The sequence below is a fragment of the Corylus avellana genome, chromosome ca1 (assembly GCF_901000735.1).
Source record: "Corylus avellana chromosome ca1, CavTom2PMs-1.0".
In the NCBI taxonomy this organism is placed as follows: domain Eukaryota; kingdom Viridiplantae; phylum Streptophyta; class Magnoliopsida; order Fagales; family Betulaceae; genus Corylus; species Corylus avellana.
This window is the reverse complement of record NC_081541.1, coordinates 6,295,040-6,316,125: the sequence shown is the minus strand read 5'-3', so window position 1 is coordinate 6,316,125 and position 21,086 is coordinate 6,295,040. Positions and strand designations below refer to the sequence as shown.

The window sequence follows — 21,086 nt, the reverse complement described above, 5'->3', positions numbered from 1 at the left end:
ATATAGCATTACCCTTAATTTAGGGGGTTGTGTGAAACAAAATTTGACTTTGAGCTTTGAATGCCCAAATTGGACACAAATTGTAAACCAGAAACAATAAAAAAGTCGTAAAAATCAACGAAGACGGCCCCTAATTCTCCCGCATGTGTTGTATCTTGAAAGTCCCGTCCACAAAACAATTTATTTTTATTTAGCAGAAATTGAAGTTTGTTTGGGCGCTATAAACCACGTTTCCCGGTTTCGTCTATCTGTCCACCTGCTGCTACGAGTGGATCCGAAGTAATATTCTTCAGAAACAGTTGAACCCCATCTGCCACCTCAAAGCTCTTAAGGATATACCCTTTTCTCGCTTTGACCTGGTGTTTCTATGGTTTCTGGCAGTTGACGACTGAGGAGCTCCGAAAGATTTGCCTCACTTTTCTCTCTCAGTCTCACACTTGTGAATCAGGCAGGTGAGATCCTCATTTTAGCATTCGTTTTCTTGGATCTGTTATCATGCGCCTTGGATTTTATTGTTCCCTTAACTCCGTAATTTGTGTGGGTTGTTTTCACCGCATACATGGACCATTCACGAGTCCATTTCTAAGGCTACTAGTTTTGGTACTTTGGGTGAATAAAATACGTTTGTAAAACTGGGTGCTTTTGGTTTTTGTTTTTGTGTAAGAACTTATTGGTCATCATTAGAAACACGAATGTTTACTTGGAGGGTTTTGTGAGTCGTTTGTGTCTTAGATTGCTCATAGCGTTGAAGGTCAATTAAATTGCGAGTCCAAATGTGGGTCTCTGAGTCACATTACATGTGGCTTCTACTGTTTTTTTGTTTTTTTGGGTGTGGTGAATAAGAAGAAGAAGAAGAAGAAAAGAACAGAGATCTGACCTTTCGATGGTTGCTTATTCCAAGTTGTTCTATACTGGATAAAAACAAATATAATTCTTATTGTTAACTGAATGAAACAACTCTTATACCATGTTTTAACATAGGCTCCTCTTATATATATATATATATATATAAATGTTTTAACATAAGCTTGTTTCACGTTGTCGAATTGCAAAGAATACATATTTTACAGGAATGTAGAGTTGTGATTCAAGTAATTAATGTCAGTTTTTGAGTGCTTTTTTCCCCTAACAGCTTCTAAGAGATTTAATGGACTGTCTTTATTAGTGTTAAATTAGCATATAAAGGAACCCATAATGAAATTGCTGGCTATAAAGCTGCTGCTAATGTGCTCCACATTTTAACTAAGTATGGCTAAATATAGAGATGATGCATTTTCTCAGCCCAATTTTTAGGTTTGGACCCTCTCAAATTGGCTTCTAAATCGGTGTTAAATCCTTGCTTATAGAGGACCCAGTGAGAGAAATCATAGATGATTTTTTTTTTCCGAGTCTATCTGAATTGTGTCATACACTTGGCATGTCTGGGCTTTTGATTTGTACCGGATCTAGGTGCAAGTCTCTAACTGATGTGTTTGAGGGAACTAGCTATCAAACTTTAAGGGTGTGTTTGTGTTTAACCCACCAAAAGAGTCCTATTTAATCCTGTAAATGTGTGATCCAGAGAAACATCTTGAGAGAATCAAGGAAGTAATTTGCGGGTCTTTGGTTCCTATCAATGGGAAATCTCGGTTGTGAGAAATACTAAGGGTAGGACAAAATATTTGATTTTGTTGCGTGTGACAGTTTCGATCTTGTAAGAATTCAGATTCTTTGGACAGTTCTAACATTCTCAAAATCTTTGTAATGCTAGTCCAGGACTGGAAATATCTGTACAATTTTTTTTCTTCTTTTCAATCTAAAAGTAGATATCTGTGCGTGTGAAACATATTCCACCATCATTCTTTCTCTATCTTGTATTCCTTTTTTCTTAGGACTAGGTTTGGTAGTTTTGTCCTCCACTATAAAGGAGGAAGTAATGTAGGACATTACAGAAGATGCAATTTGAACGCAGTTTCAGTAAGTTTTATAACATACAAGGAGTTCATTTCAGGATGGCTATGCAGAAGATTTCTCACAATGACAAAATTCCATTTTCTTTCATTTTAATCTTGGTTAGTTGCTACTTAGAGCTTATTACGATGTACGAGGTCATTAATTGAGTTCTTGTTAGATATTTTTTCCAGTGACTAAATAAAGGCTAAAGCAAAAATTTAAGTTATCAAATTTTGTGCTGTTAAGTTTTTCTTTGTGATCAAGCATAGATTTGGTATAGATCAATTTTCTGACTATTTGATACAATTTTGAATTTAATTTGTTCCAAAGAGTGCATGGTTAGAATTTAGAAATTTCTGTGGCTGGTTGGAAAAGGAGGACACTTTCTTTCTTGCATGCCTTCTTGTTGTTTTAATAAGAAATTTCTTACTGTTGTGTATATGGGACATAGTATTTTTGTTACACATGCTTACACTTTCATTCTCCTCACTGACAAAATGAAGAAGAATAGGTAATGGCACTTTCTGAAGGTTCTACTATTGACCTACAGGTATCTTCTTTGAGAAATATGAGTGTGGGCTTAAAGAAATCTCCTTCGAATGACTGTGAGAAGCTTTTGACATCTGATGAGCAGCAGGCTAAGGTACTTGTCTTTTGTATATTTTTTTTAGTTTGGGTCATGAAAATGCTAATGTTCTTGTGGAAGAAAAGCTTCTTAAGGATTCATAATTTGCCATGTTTGCAGATTAACGAGGTGAGAAGGTTGATAGGGCCATTGTCAGATAAGTTGTCCATTTATTGTTCTGATGCATCCATCTCAAGATATTTGTGGGCACGTGCCTGGAATGTCAAGAAGGCAACTAAAATGCTGAAAGATTCCTTAAAATGGAGGTTGTCATACAAACCAGAAGAGATACGCTGGGTATGCTTCTGTTAGTTACGATTTTATTGAACTTTAATTTTTAAGTTAGCATCCGTGGATGGAAAATGTGCTGGACTCCACTTTGTTCTCTGCTTGCAAAGCAAGCCTTTTTATTAAAAGGTTCATGTAACTAGGCTACGAGTGGTGATTAAAAGGACTGATGATATTGTCCTACTGGTGCATCTTTTTGTTTGTTTGCTTGGTCCATCCTCCTTTTCCTCTCTCTCTCTCTCTCTCTCTCTCTCTCTCCCCTTTATTGTTTTCCAGTACTTTTTAATTTTTTTGCTTTGCACTGTAACTTGGGCCTGGTTCAAAGTTCTCAACTAAAAGGCCAGTTGTTTCCATGCTGGTTCAAAAGGGTCAATCAACCCAGACTTGTTGGGAAGTCTACCCAATTTTCCAAATCCAACCGTCACGATGTAAAAAATTCAAAACTGATAGACAAGATAAAGTTGGTTAATTAGGCATGGAAGAAATGCTAGAGCACAGCTTATTTGCAACTAATTCGACGGTCAATAAACAAATCAACTTGAAACCTTTCAGCCTAGGGTGCTCAGGGCAAATTTTTCTGCTTTGCAGTATACGTTTGTGAGAACTGGTATTTCTAAATGTCATTGTTTTTGCTTGTGATGTAGGAGGAGGTTGCACATGAAGCAGAGACAGGGAAAATCTACAGATCAAATTCAATTGACAAGCATGGGCGAACAGTTCTTGTCATGAGACCTAGTCGACAGGTTTCACAATCACTACTTATTGATTTTTTTTTATTTTTTTTTATTTGTGCCTAGATATGTTTTGAAAAAGTTCAAAAAAAAAAAGAGAAAAGGCAATGCTCTTCTATCTACTCTGTAAACTGTCTTCTTTAATTGTTAGTTACATGAATCCTTCCTAGAGAAAATATCAAATAATATCAGAAGATTCTTATTGCATGGAGGGTTCATAAATTAATGATTTAGATTATTGAGCATATCAACCCATTGTGTCATAGTGCATCAGAAATCAGTTGGCTATGCTCTGCATGCAATTGTTATATGGTTATTCGAAACCTAAGATTAGTATTACAGGATCTTTTGGCATATATGGAACAAAAAGGTAGATATATAATAACCTGGGGGTTCAAGTTTTAGAATAAAGGTACTTCATCTTATGTTGCTTTTCCATGGTGACAAATTTTCATGTTTATTTTGATTGCAGAACACAAAGTCAACAAAAGGACAAATCAAGTATTTGGTCTATTGCATGGAGAATGCTATTTTAAATCTGCCACCAGGCCAAGAACAAATGGTCTGGCTAATTGATTTTGAGGGTTTCAATTTGTCAAATATTTCAGTGAGGTTGACACGGGAAACTGCCCATGTTCTACAAGACCATTATCCTGAACGCCTTGGTGTGGCAATATTATACAACCCACCCAAGTTTTTCGAACCATTCTTTACGGTATGCCCAAATATAAATCATTTTTTAATTCTATTTTGTGTGTTGTGTACTTTATACATAGTAAAAAGGTGTTACTATGCCTTCTGGGTACAGGTTTGATTGTGGACATTATACTGAAAAGTCTATATTTGGATGCTTAATTGGTAGAGCTGCATGGTAATAGCAAGTTCAGTCTTAAACTAGATTTCAAGTACTTTGCATTCCCTTAATATTTTTTGTTACTTTGAAGTTTTAAATTTTAAAATACCGGTTATTTTCAGCCCCTTGCACACTTATTTTATGGTTCTGGTAAAATTTTAGTCTTCAGTATTGATTTAAACCTGGGAAAACTTGGTTGAAAATTTAAATGTAAATATTTGGTTCAGGTTTTCGATGATTATTAAACTAGTTTGGCTCTTAGGGATACCACATTAGTTTGCATAGATGTGGCACAAGTGTATGGCTGTATAGATCACGATGTTACCGTCACTTCAATATTTTGCTTCTAATTCAGGATACTCGTTGGTGGTTACTGAAACTTTTGTGAGGGTGTATTCTGTTTGTTGATGGTTCTTTATTGCCAATAATAGATCACAAATCTAGTTCATTTTCATAAACATGTAACAAGTGCATGTATAGCCAGATAGATCAGAGTGTTACTACCACTTCAATATTATGCCTCTGATACAGGGTATCTCCGTGGTGGTTACTGGAAATTTTGCAAGGATGTATTCTGTTTTTGGACAGTTCTTTATTGTCAATAATAGATTTAGCAATCTAGTACATCATTGATCCGCCATTTAATTGTTGGTTGCTAATGGGTGTGTGCAGAGCTCTATATGCTAGTTTGTTTCTTATGTTGGAAAAAATGTATTAATGCAGGTGGTGAAACCCTTTCTAGAGCCTAAAACATACAATAAAGTCAAGTTTGTTTACGCTGATGACAACAACAGCAAGAAGATAATGGAGGATTTATTTGATATGGACCAGCTTGAGTCTGCATTTGGTGGAAATGATAACAGGGGGTTTGACATAAATGAATATGCTGAAAGGATGAGAGAGGATGACAAGAGGATGTTCTCTTTTTGGACAAGAGGGAATCCTCCCTCAGCAACCCCAGAACCAGCTCTGATAAGTGCTTCTTTAGATTCAATCAACTTAGAGTCGGATTCTGATGCATCTGTCAATGAGAAAACAGAAGGTTCCCCTTCTAATGAGGTGGAACAGGAAGTTGTCTCCTCAGGTGAGGATATGCTGGCAACTGATGGCAGTAAAAATGCCACCTGAGATGTATATATTAGGATGGAGAAATAAGAAAGCTTGGACCCTTTCTGGGTTAAGGTGTGGTGACTCAACTGTACTAATTGCTGACCATTTGCAATTTGATTAGAAACTTGAAATGACGACAGTCTCTGTCGGCTTATGTTTTCAGAGTTACCGTCCCTTGATAGATTATATTACCTTCTTGAGTAAAGCAAATGAAGTTCAAAACAAGCATTACGTGCATGTATCTGTCTTCAGCATTCTTTCCTGTCTCTGATTTAGTTTAACTTCTGACCTCTTCCTCGAAAAGGAAAAGTTGGTGTCTCCTTTGTGCTATTCTTTACTGTTGGCGGGCCGAACACTTGTATTAAGACATATTGGTTTTGTGTTTTCTGATCATTATTAAGACAGTCACTTTGACAAGGAAAATATTTGTTACAATTATAGGAGTGAGGAGTAATTCTAAATGTCACTCCTATATCTTTTTTGTGTTCCCCAAAAATAATATGGCTTTTAAAACTATCATTAGATCAAAATTTAATAGTGTTCTATTACAAATTTAATGGTGATTTTAAAAGTCATATCAGTTTTAAAAGGACATAAGGAGGACATAGGGGTGGCATGCAGCATTAACTTCTAGGAGTGAGTTTAGTTAGGCCTATGATTCACCCATGTTTTCCAAGTAATTAACTTCTTGCAGGGCTGATAAGATTTTGGTTTTGTGAAGTGTCAATCTCATGACTAACCCCTCCTTGTGTAGTAGCATTTTCTCATTTGTTAATCTAATAGGTGACCTTTTATATTTATGACAGCTAACATTTTCGTTCTTTTTCAGAAAGGATTAGGTCAATTAATTACACAAGGAGGGGTAGTTATCACCCATCTATTTTTTCTTGCATTCAATGGTGTAAGTGAAATTCAACCCTAGGATTCTTTTGCGATAAGGAAAAAAAAATCAGTTAACTTGAAACCAATGAGCTCCTTCAACCCCAATATCATTTTTCAAATGGCCAATATTAAGTTTCATTTACTAAATAGAAGCAAGCTACATAGAAAGGTTGGCAGACCCCAACAATTTCCTGATACAGTAGAAATAATAAAAACTGAAAATATGCCAAATAAATAACCCAGTCCAATTCTTGGCCTGCCGACCAATAAAATGGCCAGAAAAAAGGCAGTTTTTGTAGCAAACTAGAAGATTGGTTTTTGGTAGGCAAACTTGTGGTGGCAGCAAGGGTCCTTGGTTGCCACAACAACAAGAATTGCATTGAGATTAGCTGAGCTAGAGTTGTTGACTTGTAAAGGGAGATGCATGAAGAAGATGGCGTGTAGGGGAGGCGCGTTAGACCCATGCGCGGTTGTTGTTTCACATTGTACGTGTGGTGGGGGGCGGGGCAGGGGGCGTGTGGAAGGAGAATGTGGGCATAAAGCAATAAATTTCAGCTTCAAAGCCGCAAATCTACCGCCCTGGGCAGCACATGCAAGACACGCAAGAAAGCAGGGGGACCTTCAACCTGGGGAAGGGTAGACGGAGAAGAGGTCCCTCATCCCCGAGCTCAGACAGTAAACTTAACCATCAAATTGATAATAAAATAAAATAAAAAAGAAACACTGCAAGCAAGAACAAAAGTTCGTAGTGCAAAAAAGGATATTCGTATTTCAGTTCTACAAATTACAATTTAAACATTGGACTTTAGAAGAGGAAAAAAAATAAAAATAAATACATGTCTAAAAGTCTATACTTCCACACATCTACCACAGGAATGTAAATCTAGGCTTGATCATGCATACAAGAAAGAAGTACACAGAAGTAGTAGCCAGATTTCTGATCTACTGGTAGTAGACTGTACGGATACGCAACGAGCTCCCACAAAGCAGTACCAAGAACAATTCTTTCCTTGTACTCTAATTATGAAACCAGCAGGTAAAGCCCCTGAATAATCCATTAAGAAATATGTGAGCATAATGAAGGAGTTGGAAGCCGAAGAAAACCAGTAATTGAGTTTACCTATACTTTAAGCACTTAATGAAGCATCTCATCTAACTTCTGCCTGTATTGAGCTAAACTCTGCAACAAAATTCAAGGGCAGTAAGTGTTAGTATTTTACTTGGGTTGATTATTCTAGAGAATATAATTAAATCGAAAAAAAAAAAAAGAAAAAAAAAAAAAGATATCAGTTTTCAGATGGTTCAGCCATTTCTTTGATCTTTTGTAGAATGTGGCCTATAATCTCAAGGTCATGACCGAGCACTATCAAAGACCATAATCTCATAGAGGGCATTTATTATCTCCGAAACTGATACCTTGGGCTAATCCGACGGGTAAAGTTTTTTCAAAGGCTTCTATATATTAAATCATTTCCTGACACTTATTTTTTAATTAGTTGCATTCAACAAAAAGTATTTACTTTTGAGTCTACAAAATGACCGTGCCAGTCACAACTTTCCAGATGATGTTACATTTTGTGTCATAACAGAGCCTTTACTAAAACAAAGTTTAGTTCATCACTAGAGGATTTCTTCTTCTTTTCCTGTGTTTGGTTTCAAAAGGGGGCGAGAAAAGAAGTTTGAGGATAATATGTAAGCATTTGTTCTCAGGCTTAATATATTCTCTCTTGGAAAAGGTGACATTCGGAGAGAAATTCAAGTATAAGGAAGAAAAGATGACAAAAGTTCATTTTCTTATTAACTTTTTCTACACTTCCTCTCCATTCCTTTTTTCCTGTGAGACATGAAGCATATCTATCCCTATAATTCCATCCTACCATTTCATCACTATTTATACTCCGCATGTTTTACCATAACAAGATTTGCTCACTAACATTGAAGCCAAATAACGGCAGACCCATGTCTGCAACAAAAGTTGCAAAGCCTAATATCAAGGTTGGGAAACAAGTGAAAGAAGGAAGAATTCCTAAGGGCTATTGGTAATGATCCTTCAAAAACATATATACTAAAGGTTCTTAAAGAATCAAATTAAGCTCCAACTTTTACCCTTTCTTCTCAACAACAAAATGGACCATGAGGGCCCTTATTACCCCATTGAATGGCACCATTTACCTCAGAATATGGAGTATAAGCTACTTATAAATACATATATACCGATGGAGAACAGATTAAAAAAAAAAGAAAAAAAAGAAAAAAAACATTTTGTGCAGAGCTTGCATACCCTAGTATAAGCATAAACTCCTGCCTCAGTGGGTGCTACGGGACTTCCTCTCCTTATGAATTTTCCCTCTTTGAAAATGTAAAGCATGGGTATTCCGGTTGATAGTTCTAAACTGATAACCTGTCAGAAAAGAAGAGGCGGGGGAGGGGGGCATGATATTTGTTTTCTTGTTATAAAAAACAAGTATGCAGAAAAGCTGAAAATCCCAATAGTATTTATCAAAAAAAAAAAAATTACCTCTTGGGAAGTTAATTTGTCAAGATACATAATGATGGACCTCAATGAATTCCCATGGGCAGCAATCATAACATTCTTTCCACATAGAAGCTGGGGTTCAATCTGCAGCACAAGAATGGCATGTGATTACTTGAATCTACAACCCTTGTCAGATTGGCTTTGGATGTAAAACATCATATTGAACAGAAACAGATAAGAAGAGAACTACATATAGGGAAGCAAAAAGTCATGCATACTTGATCCGTGAAATAAGCAACAGCCCTTTGAGCACACATTTCCAAACTCTCGCCATTAGGAGGAGGAATATCATAACTCCGACGCCACTCATGAACTTGTTCCTTCCCATATCTATCCGCTGTCTCCTGTTTATTTAGACCCTGTAATTCTCCATACCTGAAAGAAAGGATAATTTATAGCCTGAAGTGGAAATTAATAACAGGCAAGCAAAACAATTATTTAAGCAGAGACAGAATATTACATTCTTTCATTTAATTGCCAAGATGCTATGACTGGAATAGATTGTTTTTTGGTGTCTTCGCTGAAAATTTCACTCCATACCCTTGCCTGCTCACTCTCGTTATGAATAAAAATTGGCACCTGCAGGCAGGCTGAGAGTTAACAGGTTGATATATAAAAGGAGATTAGACGCAAATCTTCTAAGGCATCAAGATGAACATGTTTCACTGAAAAGTATAACCTGGACCAGATGTAAGGAACATAATACAACTTGGTAATGCTTTCCATTTTTTTTTTTTTTCAGGAGAGGGAGAGTGTTTAGAAATAGATTTGAAATTCATATTCTTAAGTTAAATCATTCTCTATATCATATTCATTAGAAAATATTATTAAATTAAATATCCTAATACTCTCCCTTACATGTGGGTCCATACTCCCCCTCAATAAGTGGAATCCAACAAGTGAAATATTTTCCTTAAATAAAAGGTATAATATGGAGTCAACTTCCAAACTCAAAACCTTTGTTGTGATAACAAATTAATCACTAATTGCCTCAAATGTTTAAGTTGATGAAAAATGAAAAATTTAATCTTTTAATTAATATCCTAATATTTACTAGCTGGATAACCAATCATGAAGGGACAATTCAACTCTATGTGGACATCAGATGCTGAGTATCACCAGCTGAAATGTCATTCACTTCCATGATTCAACACCCATGTACAAAAACTGCTGCCTTCAAAGTTTGAACACACCCAAAAGATATTTCCCCAAGTTACCTTCTTACGGCGGTGCTGGGTCATGGCAAGCATGGCTGTCATCTGTGCACGAATCAGTGCAGATGTATAGATCATGTCGACAGGTATATTGCTGATTCTCTTGCCAGCTTCGACTGCCTCTTCCACACCCTTCTTAGTTAGTGGGACATCAACACAACCTGTGAACAAGTTCTTTTCATTCCATAAGGACTCACCATGCCTAATCAGAATCAAAGCTACTTCATCTGAATGAAAAAACAGAACAGCAGTTAGAAGATTCCATAAAAGGAACAACCTGATTGTGTATGAAAATTTGATTCAACATAACAGGCTTACTAGATTTCTTCTGAGAGCTACTGGCGTTGTTCTTTGAGGGGGATGAAACTGGTTCAAACACTGAAGTTTGAGACGCTGAGGCTTGAACTACACCAAATTTCCTCTGGTCAGAGAGATAACATCCCTTTCTTGAGAGTCCAATTTCAACCTTGAAACCCTTCGAAAACAATTTCAGTGAATTGTCCCCAAGTTCAAGGCGAAGACCAGAGTTGTTAAGATATCCATGGGACTGAAGAGTCCCAAGGGCTTGGTGAAATGCTGAAGCAGCCATTCTGAAGATCAATACATCCCAAGTATCGATGTAAGGATACAAAATTATATAAATGGGTCCTTTCCATTTCGGAAAATAATAAAGCATAAAGTTGGCAGAACATACTTCAGCTCTACCAATTTACCAAATACAAAAGGAATGGCATCAAATCGAAATCTCTTTTTGCTTATGGAACACAGAATATTGAATATGTATTCCCATGACCAAAAAGAAGGGAAAAATAACCAAAAAAAAAAAAAATTAAAGAAAAATAGAGGAACAGAAAGTTAAAGTAGTGCCATGAAACATGCTCCTAATCACATAATTATGGGATTTTATCCATTCTAAATTCATACTAGATTAAAAAGAATAACTTCCCAAAGGTTTGAAGGAGTGCCCACAAAGTCTAAGCCCATAAATAGGAGGCAACAAGCTCAAAAAGCATGTTTTACCTATTTCACGGTCATGATCCAAATATAATCCCGATATAACTAACAACAAGAAAAGTGATTTATCAAAAACATAAATGCTTATAGTCATGAAAGCAATCAGATAGAATTTACAGATCCAAACGAAATATTCTGCTCAGGAAAAGCAATGAGTGAGAACAAGCACATCCAAACTTCAAGCTTGAATAAAAAATCTACCCACATGGGTTTTCCTAGAAATCCTAGATTAAACAAGACCAAACATCAAACATGAAAATTTTCCATCTACAATCACATCATAATCCCAATATCACAAACACAAAGAACGCACCTTAAGCAAGTATTAATCAAATACCACAACGACCCAGAAACCAAAATGCCAAGGAACAACAATTGCAATATAGAAAATCAAACAGCTCGATGATTGAGAAAATGGGTACTGGAGGATTACCTGGTTATATAGGAGCAAGCGACGTAACCGAGGCAGAGAAAAGTTCTAACAGGGTGGTGGGGAAGAGTTTATTACGAGAAAGTCTGGCGGAGAACAAGACGTCTATTGAAGTTGCACGTCCATTTCAACAAAAAAATATTGAGAGGGAAAGATAGCAAATAATATATGAAAAACCAATTTATATACAAATATATATATATAACTATAGTTATATATAACTGTATATATATCGAAGAAATCGTAGTTCGTCGTTGTCTTCAGATGCGCTTTATTGGAGGAACAGTATGGTGACAGGTTGCTCTTTTCCCCCAGTTGGCGCTGCTTTTATTGTAACAGACAAATTTTGGGGCGTTTTATGGAGCTTTCTAGGCTGGGTTTAGAGAGACAAATTTTGTTCTTGATGGTATATTCCTTTTTTTTTGGTGGAAATAGTAAGGTTGTTGTTTAATGTTTATTATTTTTGTTTTGAATTGAAAAAAAGTTTTAATATTCTTTGCAACTCTAAAATATTTTTTTTCAAAAATTGATTTTTAAATGATGTGTTACAATCTCATGAGATTTATTATTTTAAAAAATGTGTCACTATCTCATAGGATAGTAACATATCATCAACTGAAGATTTATTCTTCTGATAGTTCTATACCGGCCAATACAATCAATTTTCAAATGATGGGAACAACTTAAAAATAAAATAAAATTGAAGGACAAAAAGTAAATTGTTGTAACATTATAACTATAACCTAAAAGAAGAAGTATGTGAGTAATTTTTTTTTTTCTTCCCATTTCTTCGATCTTGTCGTCATCAACTGAAAATTGAAGAAGTAATGGGATTTTTCTGATCATTGTTTTAAGTTTATTTTTTTGCTTTCTTTTGGTTACAAACAAAAATGTAGAAAAGTTGAAAAGAAAAAGGGATGTCGCATTTTTTTCATTCCATAAAAATAGTTAATTGGAGAATATATTCTTCTTGGTGTGGGAGGTTTTGGTCCCTATATCTTGACCAAGGGCTGGTTATAATTGTGGAGTGTTTGGTCCCTACAACTTCATAAAGGGTTGGTTAGATTTTTTATTTATATTTTTTTTATATATGGACAGCTGACTCCATCAAAATTCAAAGCAATACTGGAAAATAATAATAATAATAATAATAATAATACACTTGAAATGATTATTTGTGGAAATTTTGAAAATCAAAGTTGTATGATATTGACTGCCAAAACCATCCTTGGATGCAGTAGCCGAATGTCAAATGATTTCATAATAAAACAACAATTAATTATGTTGACCAAAAAAAATAAAAAAGACAGACAAACTCCCTCCAATAGATTTGAGCTGTAAAATTGCAAAAGCCAACACATCACACATGGTTCACAAATGATATTTACCAAAGAACAAAAAAAAAAAACATGTTTTGTTTGAATGGAAAAATGCTATTATATATATATATATATATATATATATATATGAGTAATAATTCACACAACGCTGGCGTACATCATGCCTAGCAATTTTTTTTATTTTTATAATTTTATCATTACCCTATATATATATATAATCATGCACGCCAGCATTATGTTTACGAGTCGTGATTCAGAGCACGCTGTGCATGAAATTTTTTTCTTTTAATATTTTAATGCAAAACAAAAAAAAAAAAAATTTGCCGGCGTGATCGTGCTATTTTACTTATATATATATATATATATATATGTGTGTGTGTGTGTGTGTGTGTGTATTTTAAGCACAAAACGAAAGGAACACCTAGGTTGCTACCTACCCACTGAACACCTAACAAAGCAACCCTTCAAAGTCTCCGAAAAACACCACCTAATTCAACTTTGTTTGCTTGAGGGTTGAGGGGTTTGATATTTACACGTGCTTTATGCAATGAGAAGAAATTGTAGGCTACCTACCTCTACCTCTACCTCCTCAGCCCCCAAACGAGGCCTTATAAAAAGAATATGCAAATTGTGCTGGCGGCTTAAAAGAAGAATATGCTCTTAAGAGAACTGTTGCGTTTTGGCATCTAAAATTACCTTAATATGTCGTTATTTTTAACGACGGAAATTGACTTGATAATGATGACTTTCTAGGCTGTTATTAAACTGACTGTTTTTAGTAATTAGTTGAGTAGAGAAATTCATATAAATTATTATATATTTTAAGCCAATGATTAAGCTTGAATTAGTAATGACGCATTTATCTTAAACGTTACAAATTTACTGTTGTTAACGAACAGTGTGTATAACTAAGAAATCAAGGGCTTTATTCAGGCCAAAAAAAAAAAAAAAAAAAACTCGACCAATAAGAAGAAAAAAAATCCCAATAAAAGGGAAAATAGGGAAAGGAAAAAAAGTTATAAATATGCACTTTAAACGCACGGAAACAGGAGATTTTTACGTGTAAATACACTTTAGATATGAGATTGTGTGAATCTCAATGGATCATTAACGAGATCGGAGAATTTTTTTAGACTTATATATATATAAATTTTATTATTATTTTTTTTTTTTGGATTACACTTATCATATCAAAATTCTTGGATTATCATTATTTGACTGCAATTTTGCGAAGAAAAAAGCTTGGGCAAGTTGAGGCCCAGGAAAATTCAAGTGGGCTTAAGTCAATCAAACGAAACAAGGGCCTAAAGAGTTGGAGCTACACTTGTGTCATGTTGCTCTACATCAATGGGTTGAATTTGAATAGATGCGGCGGCACAATAAGTTAAACACAAGGGAAAATCATTTACCTTTTTTAATTATTAAACAATTTGTAACATCCGTCTAAACTTTTAATTTGTACAATGTCTCTCCTAAAAAAAAAACACACTTAGAAAAACAATTAAAAAGACAAAGTTCAGAAAAGCCTCTTTTTTTTTTTTTCTTTTTTTTTTCGTTTTTTCTTTTTTTTGTGTGTAAAAAGGACATTATTATCTCGACATTCCACAAATTAAATGTTCCCTCTTTTAAAGTAATTTCAAGCACGTGAAATTCTAGTTTTTTTTTTTTTTTGATATGTCCACACAAGAGGGAAGAGAGAAATTCGAACTATTGACCTTCACTTCATTAGGCGTGGTTCTTGAGGACACGTGAAATTCTAGTTAAGTGCTCCTCTAGTAACAAATTCTAATTCAAAAAATAACATTCCCTCAAATAAAATACTAGGTGAACTGTCCTCAAGAGGTAGCTCAATCGGCTAAGGCCACATTTAATGAAGTGAAAGTCACTAGTTCGAATCCCCCTCTCCCCTCTTGTGCGGACGTGTCAAAAAAACATAAAAAATACTAGGTGAACTGCAAAATTCTTGTATGGGATCAATTTTCTGTACCTGACTTGGCCTAGTTCTAGTTCTCTTTTTTTTTTAGATAAATGGCCTAGTTCTAGTTGGAATTACATCCATTGACGGGTGTATTTGTAAGATTACTACTATCAAGATGGCATCTTAAGGTCCGCTAAATTTGAGGTTTCAAAAACGTGCATGCAATTTGAAAACATGATGTTTAGAACATTTCTTATGCTCTTAACCGCCACGAAAGTATGGATCTATGAATTTCAGAGTAACATCCAACTGGGTTTATTTGCTAATTTGATAGAACCTATATCAACGAATCAGGTTGTCAGTTGTTACAACATTTCTATTATGGCATGCTTGGCTTCCTTAAACTCTCATACAAACTTAAAGAATATGAATTTATTGAGACAATCAGCAATACACTGCACTTTCTAAGAGCTAAAAGAAAGTGACTGTAATTTAATAGATAGTAAAGTTCAATCAACAGAGAAATTAACTCACTCTAAATGTTGAGATAGCAATCCATCAAGATAGAAGTAAATACATACTAGCATAAGCCAGAAATATCTTAATAACTAGACACATAAGAGGAACTTAAAGCAGATCTACTCATCAGACTCCTGGTATTGCTTGAGAATCTCAGCACAGCCAGACAAGGCCTCGTCCTTCATGAAGCCCATTGCATTGGCAAAACGATTGTCGGATGCAATCCCGTTGTAGCGGGTGAGGATGACACGGGTGCGTTCACGCCCTGGGGACATTGCTGCACAGTCATGCTGAGGGCTGCTAACAAGCATAGCATCACAAAGCTGGTCCTCATGGTCCTCATTGATGAACATATTATAGGTTCCATACGAGTCGGTTGTTGCCTCCTTGCTGTATACGAGTTGCATTGTGTTCCTGTTTTTGCATTCCACTTTAACCCTGGCACCTGCAGAGCACATTAACAATGGAGAAGGATTGAAAATGAAATTCTCAAAATTTTAATCAAATAGTTTAAATTTTTTCAATAAAAGATCCTTAATTTTATCTTAAAATCCTGCAGCCAACCCTCTTTCATGTTATACCTGATACCATTTACTTGGATAAAAACGGCAGCAAACACGATTGTGGAATACAGGGCATCCTAAATATTCTATAAATATACAGAACCTCTTCCGATGAACAATAGGTTGTGGTCAATGTTGACACCACACTAATGACCACCTATGTCACTCAACCATATGTTATTACATCTCCAAAATAGCCGGCAAATATGTTCTTTGACGATGTTAAAAACAAATTCTAAATCCCTTTTTGACTTTTCCCATGGCAACGAGCAATTCCACTCTTCAAAACAATTTCTTGAAGATCATTTCTAGATGTTACGGAGTCGGTGCGCAGCTTCCATAACGAATTAATTTATCATTTGTTGAAGACCCATTATACAAATTGCAAATTTTTATTTTGAATTATGTCGTTTGGTCTTGATTTTATTAAAACATTACTTTAGACATACTGCACACGCAATGTCGGGCATATGGTATCCATTTTTCTACCACCATGACAAACAAATATATGATTAAACATTCTCTAAGCACAGATCGTCGCTGAAATGAAACCATTACAGCATCTAACTACAAAACCAGTCAGATCCCTCAATCATCCACCCAAAACAGCAACCAAAAAGAAACCCATCACAGAGACAAAGTCATAGTTCCTTAGATTCGCTAAGCAAATCTCAGATCTAACAAACAGGACCCATTTCATGATTTGAACCCTCCAACAAACTGAGAAAACTAAAAAAGGAGATAAATGTAGAGTGTTACCAGCGATGTAGGTAGTGGCCGAGGTCTCGAATCCGGCGCGGCAGGTGTCACAGTACACTCGCCCTTTCACTATAAAGGGGTTTCTCGCTGGGCGGCTGGCGCTAACCAACAGCGCGGGGAGGAGCACACACAGCGCAACTAACAACACCCTTCTAGCCATTCTTGCTTCTTCGCCTTTGGGTATTCCGGATTTCAGAGAGATTTAAGAGAATGTGAGTCTGAGAGGGAAGTAATGGGGAGATAAATGGGGAAAGTGTGAGAAGAGTGTAGTTGAGTAAAGTTGCGGAGAGATTTTAGGGGTGGAATCAAAAGCGCGTCAGAGATGGGTCGCTGTGTGAAGCGCGCACCGAAAACTGAAATGTGTTCGTTTCGTTGCTTTGCAATATCAGTAACGCGCCACGTGATGATGGGTGGGGGGTTGGGGTGACGTGGACGGAGATGGGGAGGACACGTAGGCGAGTGCAGAAAAGGTGCGGGGCGGACGGGTGTAGTGGAGACAACACGGCTTGTGATTGTATGCAGCTGGCGGTGTCGGTGTCGGTGCTCACATGGGGGAATCGAGTGAAAGAGCTTGGAAAAGAAGTAAAGCAAGTTAAGCAACCATCGATTGTCGTCCAGCCCATCTTTTTGCAAATTAATTAGAATACTGGGCGCCGGTTGCGCGTTAAAAAATAAATAAATAAATAAATAAAAGGCTTTGAAAAAGGAAAAAGCCCGGTTGGGACTTGGGTGAGAAAGCCCAAGTCAAGTAAATGTGTCGAAAATGAATTAATTAAATTAATTAATTAATTATAATTTTTATTTTTAATAAAAGAAAAACAAACGGGCTTAGAATTTTGGAAAGAAGGCCTACTGAAATTTTGACTTGGGCTTTGGGTTAAAAATAAAATAAGGATCCATAATAGTTTTTGCATAGATCCGATGGGCTTACACATAATCCCTGATACTACTGTGCTATTTAGTATTTTCTATGCTTGTATTATGCATATTTACTTTGCTCGTTGGGGACAGGAATTCCTTTCGATCGACAAGGAATGGATTTGGACATATTATCCAAATTGTTAACTCCGGTTATAATACGTTGAAATTCAAATAATTATGTGGATTGGTATGAATTTGTGACAAATGCAAGTTTTGAGTATAGCTCATCTTAGAATATTTCTAGCGTCTTTTTTATATAAAACTTTTTATTTATCTTTACAAAATTTGAACTTTCGAAATTTATTTATAAAAAGTGTTCCTAATAAAATTATTGGAGAAAAAAAAAATAAATGTGATACATGATTGGTCGTCAAATGTTATAAAATATAGTATAGATATTGAAATTGTTCCATATTTCAAAGTTTTTTACACTACTAGCCGTTTGGTTTGTGGAATAGACCATTGGAATGGAATGGTTATTCCTATGGAATAGTCATTCTTTTGTTTGGTATTGGTCTATTCCTGAGAATAGTTATTCTCATGGAAATAATTAATCTCATAGACACAGAAATAGTTATTCCTCTCATTTTTTTTAGAGGAACAGCTATTCCTTATAGAATTGAATAAATTTTTCAAAAAAAAATTCTTATAATTTTTTATTTTATTTTAAACTAAAAAATAATAATACGGAAATTAAAGGGGGTGACCGACCACCCCCACAAAAGAGGTGGGGGTGGTTGCACCACCCCCGGACGCCTTGCGGGACCACCCCCGAGGTGTCGTGGAATCTAGGGGTGGCTACAGCCACCCCTGATGCTCATTGGGGGTGGCCATAGTCAACCGCGGCCACCCCTGGAGCTCCTCTGGGGTGGGGTGGCCGCGGGCTCTGGGGGTGGTGTGACCACCCCCGGAACACTTTGTGGGTCCATCATGAAGCGACCACCCCCGGCCGGTTCTGTGGGTGGCCGACCACCCTTTTTTTAGATTTTTTTTTTCTAATATGAATTGAAAAAATAAAATAAAATAATGTGAAATTTTTTAGTAATTTTGATTCAATTCTAATTAGACCATTTGTATTATTATCAAAGTAAAGAATTTGAATAATTATTTCATTCCAACATCTTCTATTCCTAGTAATACCTATTCATTTTTTTAATAAAATACCCATTCCGCAAACCAAATAGAGTCTACAACTTGAGTACTGATTGGGAGCACGCGTCGTGCGTGGCACGCCCACGCGTGCTATATTACATTACCCCCTACAACTTTATTCAAAAGTTGGAGTGAATAAATTGACAATCAACCCTAGAGGTGGCAAATTAGAAGAAGAAGAAGAAGAAAAAAAAAAAAAAGGCCCTAGAGGACCGGAGGTGGCAGAGGGATGGGCGGCTGTAGCATTGGGTCCAACCTACGACATGTTTGAAAGTGAATAAATTGACAAACAACCCTATAAATCTTAGGGAAAATATAGGGTAAAATCTTATATTTTTAAGATTTTAATTAATGGCTAAGCAATCAAATCAATGGCCTATAAATCTTATATTTTTTCAGATTTTTTCCTAAGATTTATACAAGAGTTAGAAAAATCTAATGCGCAGAGATTAAACTTTTCATTACATCAATGGACGTAAGAGTCTAGGTGCTGCATTGCATCATTTTTACACAACACAGAAGTCATAGCCTCCAAATTATACGATGCTTGTAACTTTGCTGGCTTCTTTCACGCCATTAACGGGCAATCTTTTCAACTTTTTTACCCCCTAGTGCTCCCCCCACTCTATTCGTTGCCCATGTGATGTGATACCCTTACACCTACTCAACTGTACAGCAAAGGGATAGAAGAAAGGAGTTCAATTCAACCTTTGATTCCTCTGATGTGAGTTGTCAGCAAATGTATTTTTTAACGGATTTATGAATGAATCTTCGGACAAATTAGCACTAGAGTTTGGGGTTAATTGCCTAAACATTTATATATTAGATAGGCAATCATGTGGTGTTTATCTTGGACCTCCACTTAGAAACAAAGAAGTGGGCGGCACTGGGTTTTCTCCACTAATTCCATAACCTTTTGTTTGTGGGGGTAGGGCTGCGGGAGTGCAACTCGAATTTCATTTTTTGATTTTAAATCTTACTTTTAGGTAAATGTCACTACCATCAATTGATGGTATATATATATTTTGAACAAAAATATGAAGATTTCATTGATTAAAGATATAAAGTTTTTAGCAAAAAACTCTTACAGTATAAAGCATAAAGTTCTGCCAAAATCATAGTCACATGCTATGAGAAAAAAAGTAATACTGGAGTGGACCGAAAGTTTAGGGATGTTCAATCGGTTATAACCGTCGGTTATTGACTATAACTGGTAACTGCAATCGACTTGGTTGGTTATCGGTTTTTAATAAGCGCAACCGCAACTACCTAGGCGGTTATCGGTTATTCAATCCAATAACCAACCGGTTATAACCATTTTTTTTTATTATTTATTTGGACTTTAGGTATTTTTGGCCTTTAATTGGCTATTTTTGGGCTTATTTTAATCATTTGAGGCCAAAATATTTTTAAAAAGATGAAAAACGAGAAAATGAGGGCACCGTGGAATGAGAGAATAAGGGATTGAGAGGCAGGGGGACTAGGAGAATAAGATGAAACCCTGTCCCTATGGGTTCATCTTATTCTCCCTCCAAAACGACGTAGTTTTGGATGTTTTATTTAATAGTTTATTAATATAAATATTTAATAGATATTTATATTATTATTATTATTATTATATAGTCGGTTATCCGTCATATCCGCTTTACCCTACTCCTAAAACAACTAACTGCAACCGCCTTAGCCGGTTAACTGTTTTTAATAACCGACTACCAAATCGGTTAACGGTTATCGGTTGGCGGGTCGGTCGGTTATAACTGACCCGCTTGAACACCCCTAACTAACTGTAACAGATTTGATCAAAAAATAAGAATGTTTTGTTAAAAAAAAAAAAAATTGTAGTGAGTTTTTTATTTGAATATGAGTAAAAAATGATTGATGTGATATAAAAAGTAAGAATATTACAATTAATTTTGAGATGAATTTTTGGATCTTTGGGTCCAGTCCCTTGGCAAACATGCCCAGACTAAAAGTAAATGGTGAAGATGAAAACACAGCGTTGTGGTGGGGAGAGGAGGTAGAAGCTCTTCCCTCCTTCCTGACTTAGATATGGAAGGGGGGAGGTTTTTTAAATTTGAGGGGTTTAATAATTGACTGGAATCATTCCTTCTAGATTGATCAATTCAAACTGAAAACACAGAAAATGTGGAAAAATGCGGCCGGAGACCTTGCAAGCATTTCTTTTTATACATTATAATAAACATATTCTAGTATATGATTTTATTTTATGCCTTCTGGCATTGAATTTCCTGCATATTGTCTGTAATCATTCACATGATGTTTACGTTTTGTTGGCGGC

The 21,086-nt window shown here is 35.8% G+C and overlaps 3 protein-coding genes across 4 annotated transcripts; 1 reads left to right on the top strand and 2 right to left on the bottom strand.

The window, feature by feature from the left end:
* Positions 1 to 163: 163 nt before the first annotated feature.
* LOC132167233 (uncharacterized) lies at positions 164 to 5,776 on the top strand. Of its 2 annotated transcripts, none has more exons than XM_059578142.1 (6): positions 164 to 448; positions 2,483 to 2,575; positions 2,678 to 2,854; positions 3,490 to 3,588; positions 4,049 to 4,291; positions 5,153 to 5,776. In XM_059578142.1, exons 2-6 carry the CDS (start codon positions 2,501 to 2,503, stop codon positions 5,555 to 5,557), a joined length of 999 nt encoding a protein of 332 aa, XP_059434125.1. In that variant the 5' UTR covers positions 164 to 448; positions 2,483 to 2,500; the 3' UTR covers positions 5,558 to 5,776. The 2 variants fall into 2 exon arrangements, with proteins under 2 accessions (XP_059434125.1, XP_059434124.1); XM_059578141.1 differs by having other exon boundaries at positions 164 to 452.
* Positions 5,777 to 7,150: 1,374 nt separating this feature from the next.
* Positions 7,151 to 11,942, bottom strand: LOC132190063 (2,3-bisphosphoglycerate-dependent phosphoglycerate mutase 1-like). The gene is made up of 9 exons (XM_059604948.1): positions 11,619 to 11,942; positions 10,490 to 10,761; positions 10,175 to 10,398; positions 9,418 to 9,536; positions 9,176 to 9,332; positions 8,940 to 9,041; positions 8,703 to 8,822; positions 7,542 to 7,601; positions 7,151 to 7,466 (listed from the first exon to the last, which is right to left on the bottom strand). Exons 2-8 carry the CDS (start codon positions 10,758 to 10,760, stop codon positions 7,557 to 7,559), a joined length of 1,038 nt encoding a protein of 345 aa, XP_059460931.1. The 5' UTR covers position 10,761; positions 11,619 to 11,942; the 3' UTR covers positions 7,151 to 7,466; positions 7,542 to 7,556.
* Positions 11,943 to 15,345: 3,403 nt separating this feature from the next.
* Positions 15,346 to 17,057, bottom strand: LOC132183939 (protein DOWNSTREAM OF FLC-like). Its single transcript, XM_059597413.1, has 2 exons — positions 16,715 to 17,057; positions 15,346 to 15,837 (listed from the first exon to the last, which is right to left on the bottom strand). The coding sequence occupies exons 1-2, from the start codon at positions 16,872 to 16,874 to the stop codon at positions 15,512 to 15,514; spliced, it is 486 nt and encodes a 161-aa protein (XP_059453396.1). The 5' UTR covers positions 16,875 to 17,057; the 3' UTR covers positions 15,346 to 15,511.
* Positions 17,058 to 21,086: the final 4,029 nt, after the last annotated feature.